The 20,936-nt window shown below is 41.7% G+C and overlaps 1 protein-coding gene across 2 annotated transcripts in view; it reads right to left on the minus strand.

Moving 5' to 3' along the window:
• The window catches only part of LOC140135351 (opioid-binding protein/cell adhesion molecule homolog), a 289,772-nt gene extending 270,993 nt beyond the window's left edge, over window positions 1-18,779 (minus strand). Inside the window, exon 1 of one of the 2 annotated variants that reach the window (XM_072156743.1) lies at window positions 18,475-18,779. In XM_072156743.1, the coding sequence (XP_072012844.1) occupies window positions 18,475-18,764 (290 nt within the window). In that variant the 5' untranslated portion in view covers window positions 18,765-18,779. The remainder of the gene's footprint in view (window positions 1-18,474) is intronic. The other variant, XM_072156744.1, reaches the window with a different exon arrangement.
• Between the last annotated feature and the right edge of the window lie 2,157 nt (window positions 18,780-20,936).

The raw sequence follows: 20,936 nt of genomic DNA on the forward strand, positions 1-20,936 counted from the left end.
TGCAGAAGAATGACTGCAGCCCGCTGACAAGAAGTCTGCCTAATTAAACCATTTAATTACAATGAACAAGAATAATTGTGCTTGTCAACCTCAGAGAGGGCAGCTGGGAAATTTCCTCCTACTCCAGAATCCTGCTACAGAGAAAAATGAGAGGAGGAAAAAGAGTGGGAAAAAAGGTAGCGTGGATCATGAGGGAGGATAAGAAAAAGGAGCATATCCATAGTTTGAAGAACAATATATACACAGAGAAAAGAAAGCATTAGATGAATGTAGAACAAAACAAGGCATTTGCAGCGTATACAGACAGAACACAAGATATATGCAGTGAACAGAGAGGGAAGGGGGAAAAGGAGAACCTAACAAGAATAGCTTGTCCAAGTCCTTCAAGAATAACTTGCTATGTATCTCACCTGCTAAAAGTGACAATCCTGTGTTTGTGAATTTAACTGAAACCAAGTAAAGCAAAACAAAGACAAAGCGATGACCACAAAGATGGTAAGTCCAAGACTTGAAGATGAAAATTATTTCAGTGTTGTGTAACTGGGCCCCCACAGATTTTCCACACTGAATACAGACCATGGCACCAGCTGTAGACTCCTTCTGCTTGATCTAATGAAGAGAGACCACAGTTCATCCCTGAGCTCTGAGGAAGCAGAGCATATTGTCATGTTACAGGACAGATCTTGTCACATAGACACTTGTATTGGGGGGGGGGCGGGGGAAGATATGAGACCAACACACTGAATGTTTCTTCAAAACCTCAATTTTCATAGAATACTAATTTATAGTACAAAACTTTGTGTAATGGCTCCAATAACATTAGATGTTTGATGACACATCAGTTCTAAATTATGGGCCATAGACCTTTCAGTAATCTTAAGTTAGATCCACCCACAGTTACCTAACATAACATCTTTTGGGCTTTAGGATCTTGTCAAGAAATTATGCTCAAATGTAAAATATCATCATAGATTTTCCATACATCAGGAAATCAACTTCTGAAGATTTCCTTAAAGATGCCATCACAATCACAGAACTCCCGCTCAAAGAATAACCATTTAGAGTCATGGAAATTGTACCCTACAACTTCATTTCACTTTGATGCTGGCATTTTTAGCTCATGAAAGGTCAGAATCTCTCTAAACTATTAACGTTCTGCATTTACTGCTCTGGCAAAAAAGAAAAGAGAATGAATGACAGAAGAGTAAGAATAAAATCGACTGAAGTATTGTATTACTTGGTGCAGGCCATATCACAGCATACAAGCCATACTGGAGACTTAGCCCTGGTTTACAATCAGCAGGTTCTTGGGGTGGGGATTATGAGAAAAGCAGGACGTGCAGGAATTATTCCCTGACCCAAAAAATTGATTGGTGCAAAAACATGGAAGCCCCAAAAAAACGCAGTTTCCTATAAACACAACCTAGAAAGCTGACACATAAGTGAGCTCAAATCAAAACTGAAGATGGCAGTGTATGAACACTGCTGACTTCTTCCACCTTCAACCTGAGTAAAGCATTCTTTCTCATACAGCCCAATGCAGTCAGGTTTATACAGCTAGTTTATAGCCGGAGGACTGTCCTCATGTAGGAGGTCACCTGACCTCATATCAAACACCATAAACCACAAACTGCCACATAAGGTTTTCAGGCTGTTTGGAATCTTCCCAACACAATATAAAGTAATTATTTCTCTTTTTGGATCCATCCACTCTGACGTAAGTTCTGAGGATCCACACTTCATCCTGATCTTCTGTCTCCTCATGACACCTTCAAGATTCTGATGCACGACAGAAAACTGAAAAGGGTAAGGCTTCTATTCAGTCGCTCCAAGTATAAGTACAAAATCCCTTCTTAACCTTTAGAAAATATCATTTTGATTCTCAATGCAGCAGTCTCCAGGAGAAGCAGAGACTTAGATTAGGAAACATTTCAGAAGCAGAAAATAGGATGAGAATTACAGCTCTTTACACTGAAAGGTTCTTCAGAGCTCTAATGCCTCCTGACAGGCCAAGAACAGAATGGCTATGAGTGCCCAACTTTTGTATGGAACCCAAGGGTGTGATGTATCGTGCATGTTGGGTTGCTAGGGCTGCTTACCATTTGTTTGCTGAAGTTAAGATTTCAATGTGGAAATTCAACACCAAAAGACAGTTTCTACTCATGTATAAGAAACAGGGTAACACTCTAGAAAAAGCATTCATTTAGGGTAATTTATCACTAATGTCTGGAAACAATCAGAAATCACCTGAACATGAAAGATGCACTTAAATAAGTTAAACAAAGAGTGCACAAGCCCATGATTTTTTGTGTAAGGGTAAGAAAATGATGAATACTCTATCCCTGGTATCTGCAACACAAATAGAATATCAACTTCTAATACCATGTTTTTTTTAGATAAAGAAAGGAGAGAAGAAACTTGAAGGGTATTAAGGAGAGTCTTTTTTTGTTTGGTGCCTCCTATGATTTAAGACTTTAGGCTGAACACGTTGCAGCCTTACTCCAAAAAAATCTTCTATTTCGCAACCAGTTGGTAGACATTGGAACTCGTCAATGTCTTCAGCGGATGCATAGCAAAGCTCATAAACTGTCTTCATTTATTATTTATTGTGCAATTTTAGCCACACAGAGGACCATCTACCACATTATACCTCATCATCTATGTTTCATCTACATTTAACAAAATGGTCAAATGGTTAATGGTCAAATGTCGCTTGGTTAATTATAGATAAACACAACGGAACTAAACCAATAACACAGTAATTTGCACCGTTCATATTTTTGATGAATGGTTAAGTGAGCCTCTATGCTAATTACTTCTTCAAGAGTTAGAGGAAACCAACCACCTTAAAAACATAAAAAACCTAATAATACTCACCTCCACTCCTCTTCACCCTGATGCCGTCGCTGTCCATTGCTAGTCTTGACACACCAGGATCACCTACAAAAAAAAGTTATAATCAGCAGCACAAAGCATGGGGACAAGATGTCCAGTGCTCTGGGCTGCTAATCATGCACACCCTTGCCACCTCCCTCTCCCGGCATGTCGCCTCCCGTGTCCATGTATGTGAGAAATCTAGACATTAAGGAAATAATAATTAACAGTAACACATCTGCTGGTAGAAATGGTGGATCAGGTTGACAGGGGGAATCAATATTTTATTAAATTCAGGGGTTACTTTTTCCCCTGAACTGAAGATGTTCACTAAATGGGCTCAATAAAAAAAACATGAGCAGTACAATACTTTGTGTATTAGTAGTTAAACGAAAACCTACCATCAAAATGAAACATGAAAACAAGGACACTTACTCATAGATCCAGGCACTGTGACTCTGGTAATCTTATTACACTTGTTATCCATGGCCTCCTTTACTTCTAAATTCTATTTTTAAAACTATGCTAATCAGTCAGAAGGGTTCAGGAGGGTGTTACCAGTGCCATTCCTTGCTTCAGCTTCCCAAGCACACTGTGCAGGAGCACACCCCCTTCCCACTGTATTATAAAGCTTCCTCTGCTGCCATGATATTGCAGCAGGCAGAGGGAGGGGTAAGTTCTGAGTGAGCAGGTAAGTGTAATAGCCTTTGAAGTTACAGCCTGGATAGGCTCTGATAATGTCCCTCAGAGCCCTTCTGGGTCATTAGCCTGCTATTTTATCTTTTGCACTTTAGACCATTATGTATGTAGCAACCACTTCTATTTGCAGGTGTGGTATCAGCTTAGCATAGCATGTATGCAAATGTATATGTGTAACTATGGCCTCAGACACACGAACAGATATAGGGAATGTGAGCTATGTGATGCAAATTAAAGGGCAGGTTCTATTCCTGCCTGTATTGTGGTGTAATGGGAGCTCACCCCTCTCATCTGCACCTGGCCAAAACAACCCCAGTTTGTGGTTTGTAACGGCGAATGGTGGTATGTGCGAGGCACACTACAGACTGACTTGAAAAATGGCAGTACTAAGTGGCCCTGTCTAGGTCTACTTACCTAACCTGGCTACATGTTAAGAATATGATCTTATGACCTCCGTGTGGGCTGATTCCTTACATGTGACTGGCAATTTCTGTCAAATCCTTGATCACAATTGTATCTTTTTAAATGCTAGCTTATCCGATAAATATCTGAAAGGAAAAAAGTTGTAATGGATCATTTTTGTGACAATTTTGTAATCAAGGAGCCTGTTGGCTTTAAAATTATAACTACAATCAGTGATCCTGTTACTCAGTGCCCTTACTGAAAGAATTTACCCAAATACCATCTACCTACCCTTCCTGGGAATCTACAAACTTTGCACTGCTTACCCTCACTCTACCTGAGCATCTATAATCTTTGCACTGCGTACCCTCACTCTACCTGAAAATCTATAAACTTTGCACTGCTTACCCTCACAGAGAAATTGTTCAACTTCTAAGTGATATGTAGACTTTGTAACCACCAAACTTTGTACCAACTATTCTTATATGTTCTGAGTAGAATGACCATCAAGAAGTACACTTCCTGCCAAACTAAAACTCAGCTAAAGCTTTTGTTCCATTATTATACCATCAAAATTGTACCAAATTTGACAGAATTGTCTTACAGGCAAATAAACATGCAAATCAAAAAGAGGCAAAGCTCTTCAAATGCCCTGGCGTTTCTCATATAGATTACCTCTTAAGATAACATGTAATCGATGGATGGATCTATGGTGTGTTAAAACAATGAAAATGTCATCTGTAAGTGGGCAGATGGACATGTGGCAGTATAGGTATACAAGGTAGTGTACCTACATCATAGAAGGATGCCCCGAGGAGCATAGCAGCTTTGATTGCAAGCTCCGGGCCTGCAATGATTGGTGTTGTTCAATGCACAATATTTGATGTAGCCTGAACATAAAATCTTCAAAGTGACACAACAAATAATGTGCTCTGATTAGCTGAAATTGCTGATAGCATAGAATAAAAGCTGCATCTCCAGCATAAGCGTTCTGACAAAGACATAAAAGACACCAAACACATATCAAACTGCAAGCTACTCACCCTAAGCAGGTCCCTTCCTAGAGCAGGGGAGACAAAGCTTTAATAAAGTTGTGTTAATTATCATCTCTGTGATGTGGTTACAACTTATCTGATAATTATGGGAAAGTCAATTTGGCTGTTGCCTTGTGATTAATTAGGTAGAATTAGTAGTGATAATTATAGTTCTAATTATTTGTCGCAGTGTGGGGGAAGGGAGCTGACTGTCCCATAGTAAAGTGAGGATCTGGGACTCTGGTTGAGCCTTAGATTAAGATTGGACATAGTATGCAGCATTCATGCACTGTGATACTTTGGAATTAGGCTGCTCCTAAGGGCATATCCAAGTGACACAAGCAGATCAAGATCAAAACTTGCCTGAACAACAGGAAGAAATGCAGTCAGTACGCAGTCCGGAGTCTGGGCAGGTAGAATTTGTGTGTAGTTAAGATTCAGGTCATAGGTCAAGTCAGGCAGAGCAGATTCACAACAGAGGAACACAATTATATAGCAACATTAGAACTTCTCCGACAATCTAGCAAGTTACGATTACTTTTTCTCATTCAGCTTCCTTTGGTAGAATCTTCCTTAAAGATCACACAGGTGCAGGGTATACAATGCCAGCATACCCTACCAGTAAGAACTGGAGTAGTATGGTGGGCAGAGTGGCACTACAGGCATGGAGGGTCTCTTAGCCATTCTCAATGCATTTGTTATCAGGCGTTACACAAAACGTACTAGATATACTGCCACCATTATTTACTTCTGGGAAGATTCATTCCTACAGTTCACAAGAAGGTGCACAATACAATGCTGCAGCCCAAAGCCTTCTTATTTTCCCAGTTTTCAGGCATCTGATGCTCTGGTCCATCCCAAACATAATAGTGTCCCACTTAAATTTTGTTCTTCCATTGTAGGGTTCTACAAAGACTTTGGCCAGGAAATTTGGCAGGAGGGCTGTATTGAGGTATAAATGGGCATGTGGATTGTAGTCAAATGCCTCCTTTACCTCTTATTTTAGCTGCACTTAGGGCATCTCATGGTTTACTGTATCCAAACTCCAATTGAAAAAAAAAATCCTGAAACTAACATTCTACAAATTCCAACCACTGTAGGCAAGAACTAGATCATTAGTGAATACATATTACAAAGGAAACCACCGTGCTGTGTATCACATAATCTTCCTTTGACTGACTGCATGGCTGGTTAATGTGATATGTAAGTGTAAGCTGTTAATCATAATCATGATTCTATTAACCAGAACCAGCACAATGTAGTCGGTTGTAAACCTTTCCGTAACTCTTCAAATAACTTCTCTACCTTAATAAAACAGTTTTAACTAAGGAAGCAGCCTAATACATCCCTTTGATTGGCAGGGGAACCACTGGTTGGATCATGGAGGAGAGTATCTCAATGGCATCATCAGCATCCTTACCTGTTCTGTCCGTTCCTTAAAGGGAACCTGTGGCAGAAATTTGGGACAATAAAACAACTTCAGGTGGTTTGGTGTCCCAATCACCATTAAAAATTTCAGTACATTGACTACTATTAAAACAGATATATTTAAAGGAAATCTACCATCAAATTCAAGCATGATAAAACTGGGACAGTAACTCATAGATGCAGACCCCGTGGCTGTGGTAATCTTCTTTTTTATATTTGTTATCCATGACCTCCTTCCTTCTAAAATCTACTTTTAAAATTATGCTAATGAGTCAGATGGGCTCTGGGAGTGTTACCAGAGTCACCCATGCGTTCTGTAGCTTAACTGACTTACACACTGTGGAGTGCACTTCCCGTGCCCCACTGTCTGGGATTACAGCAGGCAGACGGAGTGGGGAGGAGCCATAGCAGCAGGGGGCAGTGGAACAGAGCTCATTAGCATAATTTTCAAAGCTGGTTTTAGAAGAAAGGAGGTCATGGATAACAAATATAAGAAGATCACTACAGTCACGGTTCCTCAATCTATGAGAAAGTGTTCCTGATTTATCATGCTGGATTTTGATGGTAGGATTTCCTTAAAAATTACTTAGAGATAAGTTTGATACGCCTGCAGTTAGAAATTTGCGCCAACACTTGTGTGTCCCCAAAGAAGTAAAATAAATCCCACATTTGGGCAAACAGTAAGAATCACTTATTATTTTACTTAGTTTACACCACAACCTGATGAATATGTCAAAGTAAACACTGTCTAATAGTGGAACTATAGTGGATGCAGCCATTCCCACCCAACCAACCTTCTTTCTGGCTCTAGAGGCTGAGATGACACCATTATTGAAAATGTTTAAGCTCTGGAAAGCACAGAATAATTTCAGAAGTATTGTCCCCCTCCCTTGGGATGTCATGAAAGAATGCCATCTTTAATTCCTTCAGGATTTTCCAGAGGGAAAATAGCTTTTTTTCCCCTTTCCTTGCAGTTCTGCTCACTACTGCTTTCACCCTGTAGCCAATTTACCGTCCTCTTAATTCAATGTGACCCTGTGAGTGCCACCAATTCCAAAGGTGTAAAAGTAAAGGGCTGTGATGATTGCGCCGATGCACTTAACCCCTTCTGAGCTTCATCTCTCATATCATTGCTGTACATAGAAGCTGAGAAGAGGATTCATTATCACTAAAGAATTTACGGGAACACATGTTGATCCAAGGTCAAAAGAGATTTTGTGTGCCACCCCTCTTCTTGTGCCATCCTTTAGTCAGTGCTGTCTGTACATTTCCTGCTGCAGATTAAAGTTCAATTAACTTATATGAGTTGAGAGAAACCTTAACCACCAAGAAACAGATATCAAAATGATCCAAAATTTTAGAATAAAGTCACTCTAACACGAGTCTAGCTGGATTTGCCAGCAGTGAGCATTGAACATAAGTAATAAGGATCCCTTTTTATCCTTGCAAGAATGAAGACATAGCCAAGTCTTATATGACCCGGTAATAAGACACATAGGAGTTGGAGCCTTCCCTTAAATTTCTATTCACTGTTAATATAATTTGACGCTTTTAATAAACATTTGCACATCCACTGTTCGCCCAAAGCAAAGGATGTCATCAGATAATGCAGCCTAACGTAACAAGGGGGAAATCTAATAATCAATATGCGACAAATTCACACTGAATAGAAAGAAGAGAATAGCATATACCACTACACTTTCCTATACCATACTCGGACATCATGACTAACCGTGCAACAGGTTAACCATGTGACATAATTACCATGGGGCTCTGAGGGGTGTTACCAGAGCCATCCATGCATTTTGTAGCTTCACAGACTTTTGCACAGTGTGTAAGATTACAGCATGCAGAGGAAGAGGGAGGAATCGTGGCAACAGGGGGCAGTGGGTGACCTGTTTCTGCGCAGTGTAACAGTCTGTGAAGCTACACAGCCTCCAAACACAAGTGTGTAATAACAATGTAGTGTGTGCCAGACACATGCATTTTCCTATAGGGACATCTGCAGCTGGCAACACACTGAAAGTCTTTACAGTGTGTTTGTTCCTCACCAGCCTTTCTCATATGCCAGTTTCTGTACTTTACTTCACAGATACAACAAGAGAACCAAGCAGACAATATTAAAATGGTACCAGGACAAATCTTACTACATAGGAACAGGACCAGAAACAACCTTTCTATTAAATGTGGTAGGTCTTTGTGAACACAATATTTAACAGGTTATAGAGGGGATGGTTATTTAAAGACACTGCATTGGCAAACTTTAAACACAATTGCAGTCTGCCAGTGTCCTTACAGGTCAGCAACATGGACTAATGGTCGCCCTAAACTCTACCTGTATTACACCGAACAAGCATGTATGTTATCCCAAGCAGTGGACACACATCTGGTGTTTTCCTAAATGTGGCACTAATAAAAATGTCAACTCTTCCGAGGAAAATAAAATTGTGGCATCTACATTAGGTAAATGGCGGAAACAGGTATGCTACAGTATGATCATGTGGTACCATCTGCACTGACGGACAGTCAAGCGCCTAATGAAAACCCTGGTCTGTCCTTAACATTTGCTATTAGACCCTGCTAGGCTGGGTCTAAGGCCTGAGACAAACAACTATGATTAGTTTGTGAATTGCACGCTGTGTGCCTGTATTGAGGGCAGGACTTCAAGCGTCATACGGTAATTATATATGATGCAGGGAATCCCTTCTTCATCATACAACAACCATGTGTCCCCACAACAAAAAAAAGTTTTAAAAAAATGGTACCAAAATAAAAATATATATTGACAGATTTTTTTTCTAAGTTTTCATCATGCAAAAGTCAAAATTTGTTTTTAAAACAGTACAAAAATTCGATGTTTATGGAATTTTACTGAACTGAAGAATAATCTTAGCATGTTACTCCACGTGGTGAATATTGTAAATTTCCCCAATTCAACCCCTCACTTTTTACGGTTAATAATAATATTAAGGTTAACCATAATCAATAAATTGTATGTAACTCAAAATGGTGCTATTTTATTCATTTTTTATTCAAACCACCACCACACAAAAAACAGATAATGTTTTTGAAAGGTGAGGGTAAAACTAGGCTGGTCACTAAGGTGTTAAGGTGAAAGGCAAATGCCACTAATTATCTGTGCAAAAAGATAATGGAGGAATTTTTTTTTCCTTCTTTGCATAAAGAGTAAAAAGCAGTCTACCAATGTGGCATATGCACTGCCAAAATGAAACAATTAAGGGGGTTGTCTGAGGGCTGAAAAACATGGCAGCTTTCTTCCAAAAACAGATGCACTTGACCTTGGTTTGTGCTGGCATTGAGCTTAGCTGTACAGAAATAAATAGAGCTTAGTTGCAATACTACACATCACCTATGGTCAGGTATGGAGCATTGTTTGGGAGAAAGCTGCCATGTTTTTCAAACCCATGGACAACCCTTTTAAACACTACAATTTGTTCCACAAAGTCCTCATACCATAACAGGAACAAATGTCAGGGCTCTTAGTATTCCCATACCAAGAACCCTGAAGGAAAAACGTTAAGAATAGAATAAATTGACTTCATTCATGAAATGGTTTAAAACAAACAAAAAAACTTGTGGTCAAATTGATAGATCTGAAATGTAGTGTGTATCCATTTTAGAAATACAGCCAAATACCTGACACTATTCATTGTTCACTTCTAAACATTTAAAGAAAATCTAACACATGGATGTAGTGCTGCTAAACCAAGCACACTAACATCCTGGTATGTGCCTCCCTAAATGGGATCTGTTCTTCTTTTTGCTTTTAATAGCTTAGTTTTTAAGAAAATGGTCTTCTAAAATTATGCAAATGAGCCTCAGGGGCTCCTGGCTTTATCACAGAAGTTCCTTTTGGCTTCATTGTCTGCTAATTGTTCAAGACTCCAATCTCTCTCTCTGGCTGGAGAGGGTGGAGGATGGCAGAAATACTGAAAGGAGACTTAAATAATTTGCCAATGACAAAGCTAGAAGGGGCTATTCTAACATAGCCAAGAGCCCATGAGGCTCATCTTCACAGTTTTAAAAGAAGTTTTTTTCAAAAACTAAGCTGTCAGAAGCAAAAAGAACAGATCATGTTTCAGGAGGCACACTTCTGCATGTAATTGTGCTTGGTTTAGGAGCAAAGCATCCATGTGGTAGATTTCCTTTAAGAGCATCTGCACTCCCCACACCACAGGACACCATCCCAGGACAGAGTTTACCACACAGGACTCAAATAATTTAACTGCAGTCCCACACAAGTCAATATTTACTAATCTCAGTGCTATTTTAACCCTTTAATTATCTCATATGTCCCCACAGGGTGGCACCTTAGTGGCCAAGCCTGTATCAGATAAATCTTGGATTATAGTAGCCATAACTTTGGATCCCTTGCACCTAGAATCTCTTGGCTGCATGAGACCGAAGAAAATTGTAATTGTGGAGAGGACCGGATTATCTTTGGAGATCCTCCTGTTGGCCCTATGACTATCCCTGTACAGCGGGACCCTGGAGAGAAGCAACAGTGATAGTCCAAATTTGCCCTCTTGCTTTCAGTTGTATTGGTGTCCTCAGGAGGCTGCTATGAAAAATGTGTGAGAACAGTTCAACAAATGAATAAATTACAGCTAATATTGGCATTTTGTTATAAATTAGTGGATTTTGGTTGTAGCCTGGGCACTTGCATACCACACACTGATAACCACTGAGGAGAAATACAATAATTTTATTTACCAAAGAAAAAGGGGTTTACTGTGCAAAAGTAGTAAAGGCTAAAAAAAACTAAATAAATGTGGTATTGTTCTAACCCTGTTAGAGAATAAATTATGTTATTTTTTTGCCACAGGTTGTACAGTGTCCAATTTATAGTTGGCTCCGATACACAATGATGGTCTAGGGAAAAATGTGAAAATATGGCATGATTGACACAACAAAAGTAAAATGGACCTAGTGTTCTGTCAAACAGGATGAATGATCGAATTTCATCTCTTGTCCAATATTATAGACTAGAGGAACACATATTCAATGCATATTATCAATAGAAACCAGACAATTCTGTCTGTCATCTAAGGGTTAAAGGATAATGCTCTCTGCATGTTTAACAGACTCCTTAGACTCTGGGTCAGGTCATATTTGTGGATTTAAATGACCGGCATCTCTGACATTTCAATAACCAAATTAAAATGCATCATACACAGATCGCAAATGTCAGTGGCCTCATTAGTGCAGATCATCTGCAAATAAATACAAGCTGCAGGGCTCGTGGGACAAGTCACACATTGTGGGTCATGGTCTCATCTCCCTGTATTACATGACCTTGCAGAGCCAATGAGTGACTGGAGCCTCTTTGGCTCTACACAGCAGCTACAGATTCTATTGGTAGCAGGTCTGGACTTCCTTGGCTTGGGAAATGCCAGGTAGAGAATGTTTTATGATGTGCCTCAGGTTGTTCCAAAGCTCAGTGAACATAATGGTTTATAAGACAATGACTATATTCAGAGGTTAATTGGGGAAGTTCAGAGGTAGATACATGATCAATGGCTCATAGATGCTCTGAAGCTGTGTGTCCTGGAAATGGACAAAACAACAAAGATAAGCTTGAAAAAAGGACCTGCACTATCCTAGGCGGCACGGACATTTGGCACCATGCACCACAGTGCTGTAACCAAGCCCAATAGAAAGTAATGGGATTAAGAGATGTGTGAATAGCTTGCAGTGGTCATGTGCCTTAATCTCTCTGACTTCAAACAAAGAATTTTCGCTCAAGTACTGTCCTAAAGTTAATCAAAGAGTGGAGAGATATAGCCAGTTCTGTATGTGTTTTCCGAAACCTATCACATGTGTGGCAGCTTTGGGCTTTGCCCTGTATCTGTGTTAGGTGTATTTACCTCCATTCTATGGATATTTGGAACCACTAAATTTTGTTATTTCTGTGCATTATGCTGAGAAAATTGTAAAGCTAAAGAGGCAGTTTATGGTTGTCCATAGCACTGCTATTCTTGTACACTAACTACCTCATTAACACATGGATTAAAATTGGACTATCTTGGAAAATGCAAAAATAAACAGAAATAATAAAGTATTGTTTTGAATCACAGTGCATCTGTCTACAACATGCACACAGCAGATTATGATGCTTGGTGGAGGTGTTAAATTTCTTTTAAGTAAACTGAATTGTAAATTTGTCTGTTGCATCACCTCTCCTCCTGCTGCATCAAAGGCAAAAGAGATAATCTGTAAGCCAGGTGTTTGTCCTAGGATAACTCCAATTTACATCCCTCGGTCAAGGGACATGCCATTCAAATCTCTCTGTGTGGGCAGCATTGCAGCTGCAATAACCACACCGCTCGCTCACCTCTCCCCTCTATATAGTGAGCTGAGCAATTGCGCATGGCTAGGACACACTGCGGTGAGACACAATGGGGCCCACTTACTAAGGGCCCCGCAGACCGCACCTTTGTCGGACATCCCGCCGATTTCCATTTTGCGCCCCTGGGACAGGGATTTAAAGGTTTTTGGCACATGCAATCAGATTTTCTGTCAATTGTGGGGGGGGGCGTCGGACGATCCAACGAATTTGGACAAACCGCGGGATTTAACTTCAAAATTGTATCGCAAGCCAAGCACTTACATGCACCGGGAAGAAGAAGGTGAACTCCGGCGGACCTGATCGTGAAAGCGACACATGCAGGATATCGGGCACACAATGTTCATGAATCGCGCCAGAGTTCATCCTAGTGAGACAGTCCGGATCGGGGATTGCGCAGGGACCGGGTAAGTAAATGTGCCCCAATGTTCTCACCGCACGGTGTCTGTGCACAATGCATGTTTATGGCACCCTTCAGTTAGCTGTCGCCCTTGTGGCTAGCTGATGGCAGGTATATGCGGATGCGTGAATGTACCCTTAGAGAAGATACTGAGCGTTACATCCAGTATGCAGGACAAGAGAAGTGGTACTGTGCAGTGTCCATGTATACAGGATACGAGCAGATACTGAGAATTACATCCAGTATGCAGGACACGAGAAGTGGTACTGTGAAGTGTCCATGTATACAGGATAAGAGCAGATACTGAGAATTACATCCAATATACAGGACAAGAGAAGTGGTACTGTGCAGTGTCCATATATACAGAACAAGAGCAGATACTGAGAATTACACCCAGTATACAGGGCAGGAGAAGTGGTACTGTGCAGTGTCTATATATACAGAATAAGGGCATATACTGAGAATTACATCCAATATACAGGACAAGAGAAGTGGTACTGTACAGTGTCCATAAATACAGAATAAGAGCAGATACTGACAATTACATCCAGTATATAGGACAGGAGAAGTGGTACTGTGCAGTGTCCATATATACAGAATAAGAGCAGATACTGAAAATAACACCCAGTATACAGGACAGGAGAAGTGGTACTGTGCAGTGTCCATATATACAGGATAAGAGCAGATACTGAGGATTACATCCAGTATACAGGACAAGAGAAATGGTACTGTGCAGTGTCCATATATACAGAATAAGAGCAGATACTGAGAATTACACCCAGTATACAGGACATGAGAAGTGGTACTGTGCATTGTCCATACATACAGGATAAGAGCAGATACTGAGAATTACACCCAGTATACAGGGCAGGAGAAGTGGTACTGTGCAGTGTCCATATATATACAGAATAAGAGCAGATACTGAGAATTACATCCAGTATACAGGACAGGAGAAGTGGTACTGTGCAGTGTCCATATTTACAGAATAAGAGCAGATACTGACAATTACATCCAGTATACAGGACAGGAGAAGTGGTACTGTGCAGTGTCCATATACAGAATAAGAGCAGATACTGACAATTACATCCAGTATACTGAAGTATACTGAAGTGGTACTGTGCTTATGGACATATGGAAATTACCCACTGTCCATATATTCTAGGAGTAGGGGTAAGCACTTTGAAAGCCGAGCGGCCACCACCGTATTTTGGCAAAATATAGGACATGATGATGACATAGGAAATATAGGACGCTGCTGCCTGACTCTTTATGCTCAATGCACTTTGACACATAGACCTCTATGGGGGGCCGTATCAGGGCTCCCATAAGTTCATACCGCATGGGGCCTAAGAGCAGATACTGAGATTTACATATTTCATAGAAATCAGAAAGAAATAAGAAAGAAATCAGGATACATCGTAAATACAAGTGTTTCCTTGTTCAAGTTAATTACCAAGCATTTTTCTGTTATTAAGAAAAGATTTTTCTGGGGTCACTATAACAGCATCATGCTGAATTGTTAAATGCTGGACACATGATCCATTAATAGAACAAGGGGCAGATGCTATTAGTAGTATTAGTAGTAGGAAAAAAAACAGATCAGGCTGTGTAGAATGGACTGTTCACTGGCCAGAATTCAGGGACCGACCACAGTGCAGAGGGCAGGAGGATGTGTTATGAAACTTCACCCTTAAAGGGGTACTCTGGGATATAAATGACTGATAAAAATAAAACATAATGCTATAAATAAAGCTTATAATTTAAATATTTTTTATGATTCACAAAATAAAAGTCATGGAGTTTTCTCCAATATGGTTCACGAAGGATACCACAACTCCCATGAGCCCTCAGTTCTTAGTAACAGCTCCTCCCTCACATGCTCTGCTCCCAGTGATGAACTAACAAACTGCACTGCTTTGTTACCACAGTAATGACAGCCAATAACCCATATGTGTCTCTCATTTACCATAACCGTATCTATAACTGCCATCACTGCACATCCAATAACATAACATCTCACAACACTGGACATGCTGTATGGTTTACCATCACAGGTGTGTGTTACAGCTTCCCTATATCAGTATGACCTGCCATGTGCTGATTGCCTCCATGTTCATTTTCATCCAGTCCTCACCATGTATAAACCATTTTTCCCAAGCATGTTGTAGGACATGTGATGTAGACATGTAACCAGCACCCATTTTCAATCCTGATAGAATAGGACATTTTAATAGGCATTTTAATTCTTCATACATCAACAGCATTTTTGTTCCAATGGGAGCAACATGTTAAATAACAACAGATGCAAATGTAATGAATATCTCCACACAATTTTTTCATTAACCCACTGGAATTTGAGCAAATCAAAGTCAAACTTCACACAATTCTGGCCCCCTTATATTGACTTTCAAATTGACTATATTTTTAAAAAGGTGCACTTAAAAAAATGGGTGACAACTGCTCAACTAATAAGCTGTGCTTACTTTTCTGAAAATGTGCAAGCCAGTAAAAAATATTTCTAAAATATGGTTAAATCTATCTAAAAAATTATGCAAAAGCCAACCATATTTTTCTTTAATTCACCTGATACATGACCCCCAGTGTGTTCTGTTAGTTCTAGCTTGGATCCATCCTACAATTGATTGCTCGTCATAGCTTTCTTTGTGAATAGATCCAAATATTGTATGATGGACTGCAATTGGTAGAACCCAATTACTTTTTATGAGACACATTTGAGGTTCCATTTCAATACATGCTGCACCATTTTGACCCCAAAAGTAAGGCTCCAAACAGAAACATAAGTATAGTCAAATCATTAACAAATGATCACAAGTAGCATCAGCATCCTGCCAAGTAGTCGTACCCCATTCTCTCTAATTACAAACCGATAGTGAAATGCCTCCTGTACGAGAAGTTACATCCAAACACTGTAAGCCAGCCAATATCCCTGCCCCAAACCTGCCAGCCCAAAAGCCCAGAAATGAGCACCAGGTGAGAAGCCTTATCCTTTAAGCAGATTATACAGAATATATGCAAGAAAGGCGTAAGAGGCTGAGACCAAGGTGAGTAGAGGTAGGTAGAAGAGAATGTGTGGCAGCCTCAAGCAAGTAAGGAAGGGGTATATTTCACAATTGCAGTTACAGAAAGAAGCTAAACTGGGTGTTAAAGAGAAGGAGTTAGAGTGCCACATGGGAAAAGCTTGGGTTAGCTGGTGCTGCATCAAGGAGAAAAAGGGAAAACAGACGGTAAAAAAATACATGGAATGAGATGTTACTGTAGTATGGAGCAGGGAATGAGGTACTGCTGTTGGAGGAAAGAAGATGAAATATCTGCAGATAAATATAAGGTGAGGTAGGTGTTTGGGGTGCAGCAGGTGTGTAGGACAGGAGGTAGGTGTAACATGTGTTTTGGAGGCAGAGATTCAGCAGGGTAAGGAATGGAATGGAGCAGGTCTTTGGGTCAGAGAATGTAGTGCAGCAAATGTAAGGGGTAGAAGATGCTGGAAAACTGAGGATGGAGTGCAGAAAGTGTTGTGGTAGCAGACTGCAGGGTGCAAATCTATAAGAGATGAGATTAAATGTGGGGTGTGAGATGGAATGCAGCAGTTACTAGTGGCAGGGTTTGGCATGTAGTAGGTACTGGATATAAGTTATGGTATGCTGTGGGTGGAAATGGGATGCAGCAGGTACCATGGCAGGGGATAGGATGCAGCAGGTACCATGGCAGGGGATAGGATGCAGCAGGTACCATGGCAGGGGATAGGATGCAGTAGTTACCAGGGCAGGTGATAGGATGCAGCAGGTATTGGGGCAGGGGATATGATGCAGCAGGTACCGGGGCAGGTGATAGGATGCAGCAGGTACCGGGGAAGGGTATAGGATGCAGCAGGTATCGGGGCAAGGGATGGAATACCGAAGGCACTGGGGGTAAGGGATAGGATGCTACAGATACTGGGGATGCAGCCGATACTGGGGGTAAGAGACAGGATGCAGCAGGCACTGGGGACAGGGATGGAATCCAGCAGGTACTGAGGGCAAGTAATGGGATACAGCAGGTACTGAGGGCAAGTAATGGGATACAGCAGGTACCAGGGGCAGGGGATAGGATTCACGGGTACTGGGGGCAGGAAATAAAAATGCAGCAGGTACTGGATGCAGATGATGGGATGCAGCATGTACTGAGAGCAGGTAATGGGATGCAGCAGGTACTGAGGGCAGGTAATGGGATGCAGCAGGTACTGAGGGCAGGTAATGGGTTGCAGTGGATACTGAGGGCAGATGATGGGATGCTGCAGGTACTGGTGGCAAGGGATAGGATGCTGCAGGTAACGGAGGCAGGGGATGGAATGCTGCAAGTACTGGGGGCAGGTGATGGGATGCTACAGGTACTGGGGGCAGGTGATGGGATGCTGCAGGTACTGGAGGCAGGGGATGGGATGCTGCAGATAGTGGAGGCAGGTAATGGGATCCTGCAGGTACTGGAGGCTGGTGATGGGATGCTGCAGGTACTGGAGGCAGGTGATGGGATGCTGCAGGTACTGGGGGCAGGGGATGGGATACAGTAGGTACTGGGGGCAGGTGATGGGATGCTGCAGGTACTGGAGGCAGTGGATGGGATGCTGCAGATAGTGGAGGCAGGTAATGGGATCCTGCAGGTACTGGAGGCTGGTGATGGGATGCTGCAGGTACTGGAGGCAGGTGATGGGATGCTGCAGGTACTGGGGGCAGGGGATGGGATACAGTAGGTACTGGGGGCAGGTGATGGGATGCTGCAGGTACTGGAGGCAGGTGATGGGATGCTGCAGGTACTGGAGGCAGTGGATGGGATGCTGCAGATAGTGGAGGCAGGTAATGGGATCCTGCAGGTAATGGAGGCTGGTGATGGGATGTTGCTGGTACTGGAGACAGGTAGTAATGGGATGCTGCAGGTAATGAGGGTAAGGGATGGGATACAGCAGGTACTGGAGGCAGGTGATGGGATGCTGCTGGTACTGGAGACAGGTAATGGGATGCTGCAGGTAATGAGGGTAAGGGATGGGATGCAGCAGGTACTGGGGGCACATAATGCTATTGAGCAGCTAATGAGTAAGGGATGCAGTAGATTTGTTGGCTGGGGACAAAGTGCAGCAGGTGTTGGTGTCTGGGCGCTGATGCTTCAGGTGTTGCAGCACTGGGGATGATGTGGAGCCGCGGTAGAGAAGCCGCAGGTGTCGGTGAATGGGATGGCATGTAGCAGGTGCTGGGATGCAGAGGTCCGCACAGCGCTGGTACCTGCAGTGGAGAGCAGCACGGATAGCGCCGGCCCGAGGAGACAGCACAGAGCCCGGCGGAGCAGTGCGGGTGAGCCCCGCATGATGTCTGCTGCTGAGGTTACGAGGCTGCGGGTGATGCTGCTGCCGGAATCCGAGGTCTCCGCTCAGTGACAGCTCGGAGCCGCAGCCGTTCTCTCTCCTCACTGAGCCCGCCCGCCGCCTGCCATTGGCTGAGGTCTGCCCGGGAACGCGGCACCTGGCTGTCACCGACCCTGGAAGGGTTAATGCCCCTGACCTACCCCCGGGCATTATTTCCAGAAAGGGTATAATATACATTATTATAATATAGGAGGATATAATACATCGGTAGTGTACGGAGTGCAGGAAGAATTAGATGTATATACTTGGATAAGGGGCACAGAAGTCGCACATCGCAAATGTAAGGTAAGTGGTAATATTCCCACACCATATAGTATCCACCTAAATCATTCCCACACTACAGAATGCCCCAATTCCTGTGACCCACCCACCTTGTATAACGATCTATTACTTGCCTCCCACCCTGTATTATCTTCCTATGGCCACCTCCAACCACCAACTGTATATTGCCGCCCATTGGGCCCAATATATTAACACTTTCAGACCCTCTTTTTTTGCGTTTCCTGCGTTTTTACACCCCTCATTCCAAAAGCCATTTTTTGTATTTTTCTGATGTGTTAGGGTTTTGTTATCTGTGGGACCAATTGTATTGTTATTGGTGCAATTTAATGTTTCATGCAATGAACTGAAAAGCTGCAAAAAAATTCTCTAAAATTGACAGAAAAACCCCACAGTTGCAGCGCGTTCTTGTGGGCTCCGTTTTTAGGGCTTCCTTTGTGCACTCCAAATGACACGTCTCCTTTATTCTTTGAGTTGGCACTATCAAATTTATATAGGTTTTACAATTAAAATCTTTTGTACACGAAAAATTGTCATTTTGCCAAATTCTGAGCCGAACTTTTTCATAATTTGGTCTAGGACCCTTGTGCCCTTTTTTTGCAGGACGCACTGACGTTTCCATTTATAAAATTTAGGGACCTTTATGACTGTTTGATTATTTTTTATTCAAATATTTATGGATGGTCGAAAAAGTGGCGACTTTATTTTTAGATTTATTGTAGGGAAAGGGGAAGAATTTAAACTTTCACTTTTTAAAAACTTTTATTTTTTCTTTTACTATTATTTCAGACTTCCTAAATGGTCTAAATGCTCATACAATGTACTACTTTATTGCACTATATATTCATTTTACTGCTCATCTCTAATATTATTATCATTTATAGAGAACCATTGATTCCATGGGCCTGTACAATCAGTAATGGGTTCACATACATTACATTAAGACAAGAACAAATGCAAGTCTCATCCTAACATCCGTGGATGATTTCTGGTTCCTCTAAATTGGGGAAATTCTAGCTATTCATCCCAAGACGAAGAACACTAGGGTCCTCCTGGGGTGGACAGGGAGTATGCTACCAGGGGTTAAAGAACAACTGTAAAGTTTTTTTTTCCACAAATCAATAGCTCTTGGGAAGTAGAACAACTTCTGCCCACTTTATCTCTGGTGAGAAAGACTTTTGACAAACACTTTCAGAATACAAAATGCCCCAACTTGATAAAGAAAAGGGCGAGCAGCACAATATGGGCATTGTTCTGCACCACACCTCTCACTACTCACCATTTGATTACATGCTAAATTTTAAGCACCATTTGTACCTGAGTATTGTACACTGCTCAAAAAATAAAGGGAATCCTTAAAGCGCACTTGTCATCAGGATCCCACATTTTCACCAATGACATGTTTCCATAGCGTTTTAATACTATTTCTCAATCTGCTTCTATTATTCAAGGTGGTGTCTGTTACAAGGCAGCAATCAAAATCATTTCCTATTGATGTGTTGTTCACAAATGAACCGGTTCTAAGAGCCAGCTGTTTTTGATGAATTATACGACTCACTTAACCACACCCCTAATTGTGTAAACCCCACCCCTTGCATGGTAACCATGCCCCTTTTAAATAAAAAAAATTTGGATGGAAAGTGGAGTGGCGACGGGTGGCTGGCTGCCTGAGAACGATTCCCTATGTAATTACATAGGGAGATGTTCAGGGAACCAGAAGAACCAGCTCTTTTTAGTGAGCCAGACTGCCTTGTTATTTGCTCTTTGCTCTTCTAGATCTCCCTCTTTCCTCCATGTCTACCTACTCCCTCCTCTCCTTCATGTATCCTTAGCTCTTCCCGTGTTCCAAGCAAATCTTAATCAGCTCACGTCTATATGAGGGGAAGGGTGAGCTAGAAAGGAGGAAGATCTAGAAGAGCAGAAAGGAGATGATGGTGATGATGACACAAAGGACTCCAAAGCCCCTCTGACTCGATGCAGTTTGGTGGAAGAGAACCTGTTAAACCTTTTTCAACTTTTAAAAGTATTTTTAATAGTATTAAA

Source organism: Engystomops pustulosus, chromosome 6, assembly GCF_040894005.1.
Source record: "Engystomops pustulosus chromosome 6, aEngPut4.maternal, whole genome shotgun sequence".
NCBI classification, from domain to species: domain Eukaryota; kingdom Metazoa; phylum Chordata; class Amphibia; order Anura; family Leptodactylidae; genus Engystomops; species Engystomops pustulosus.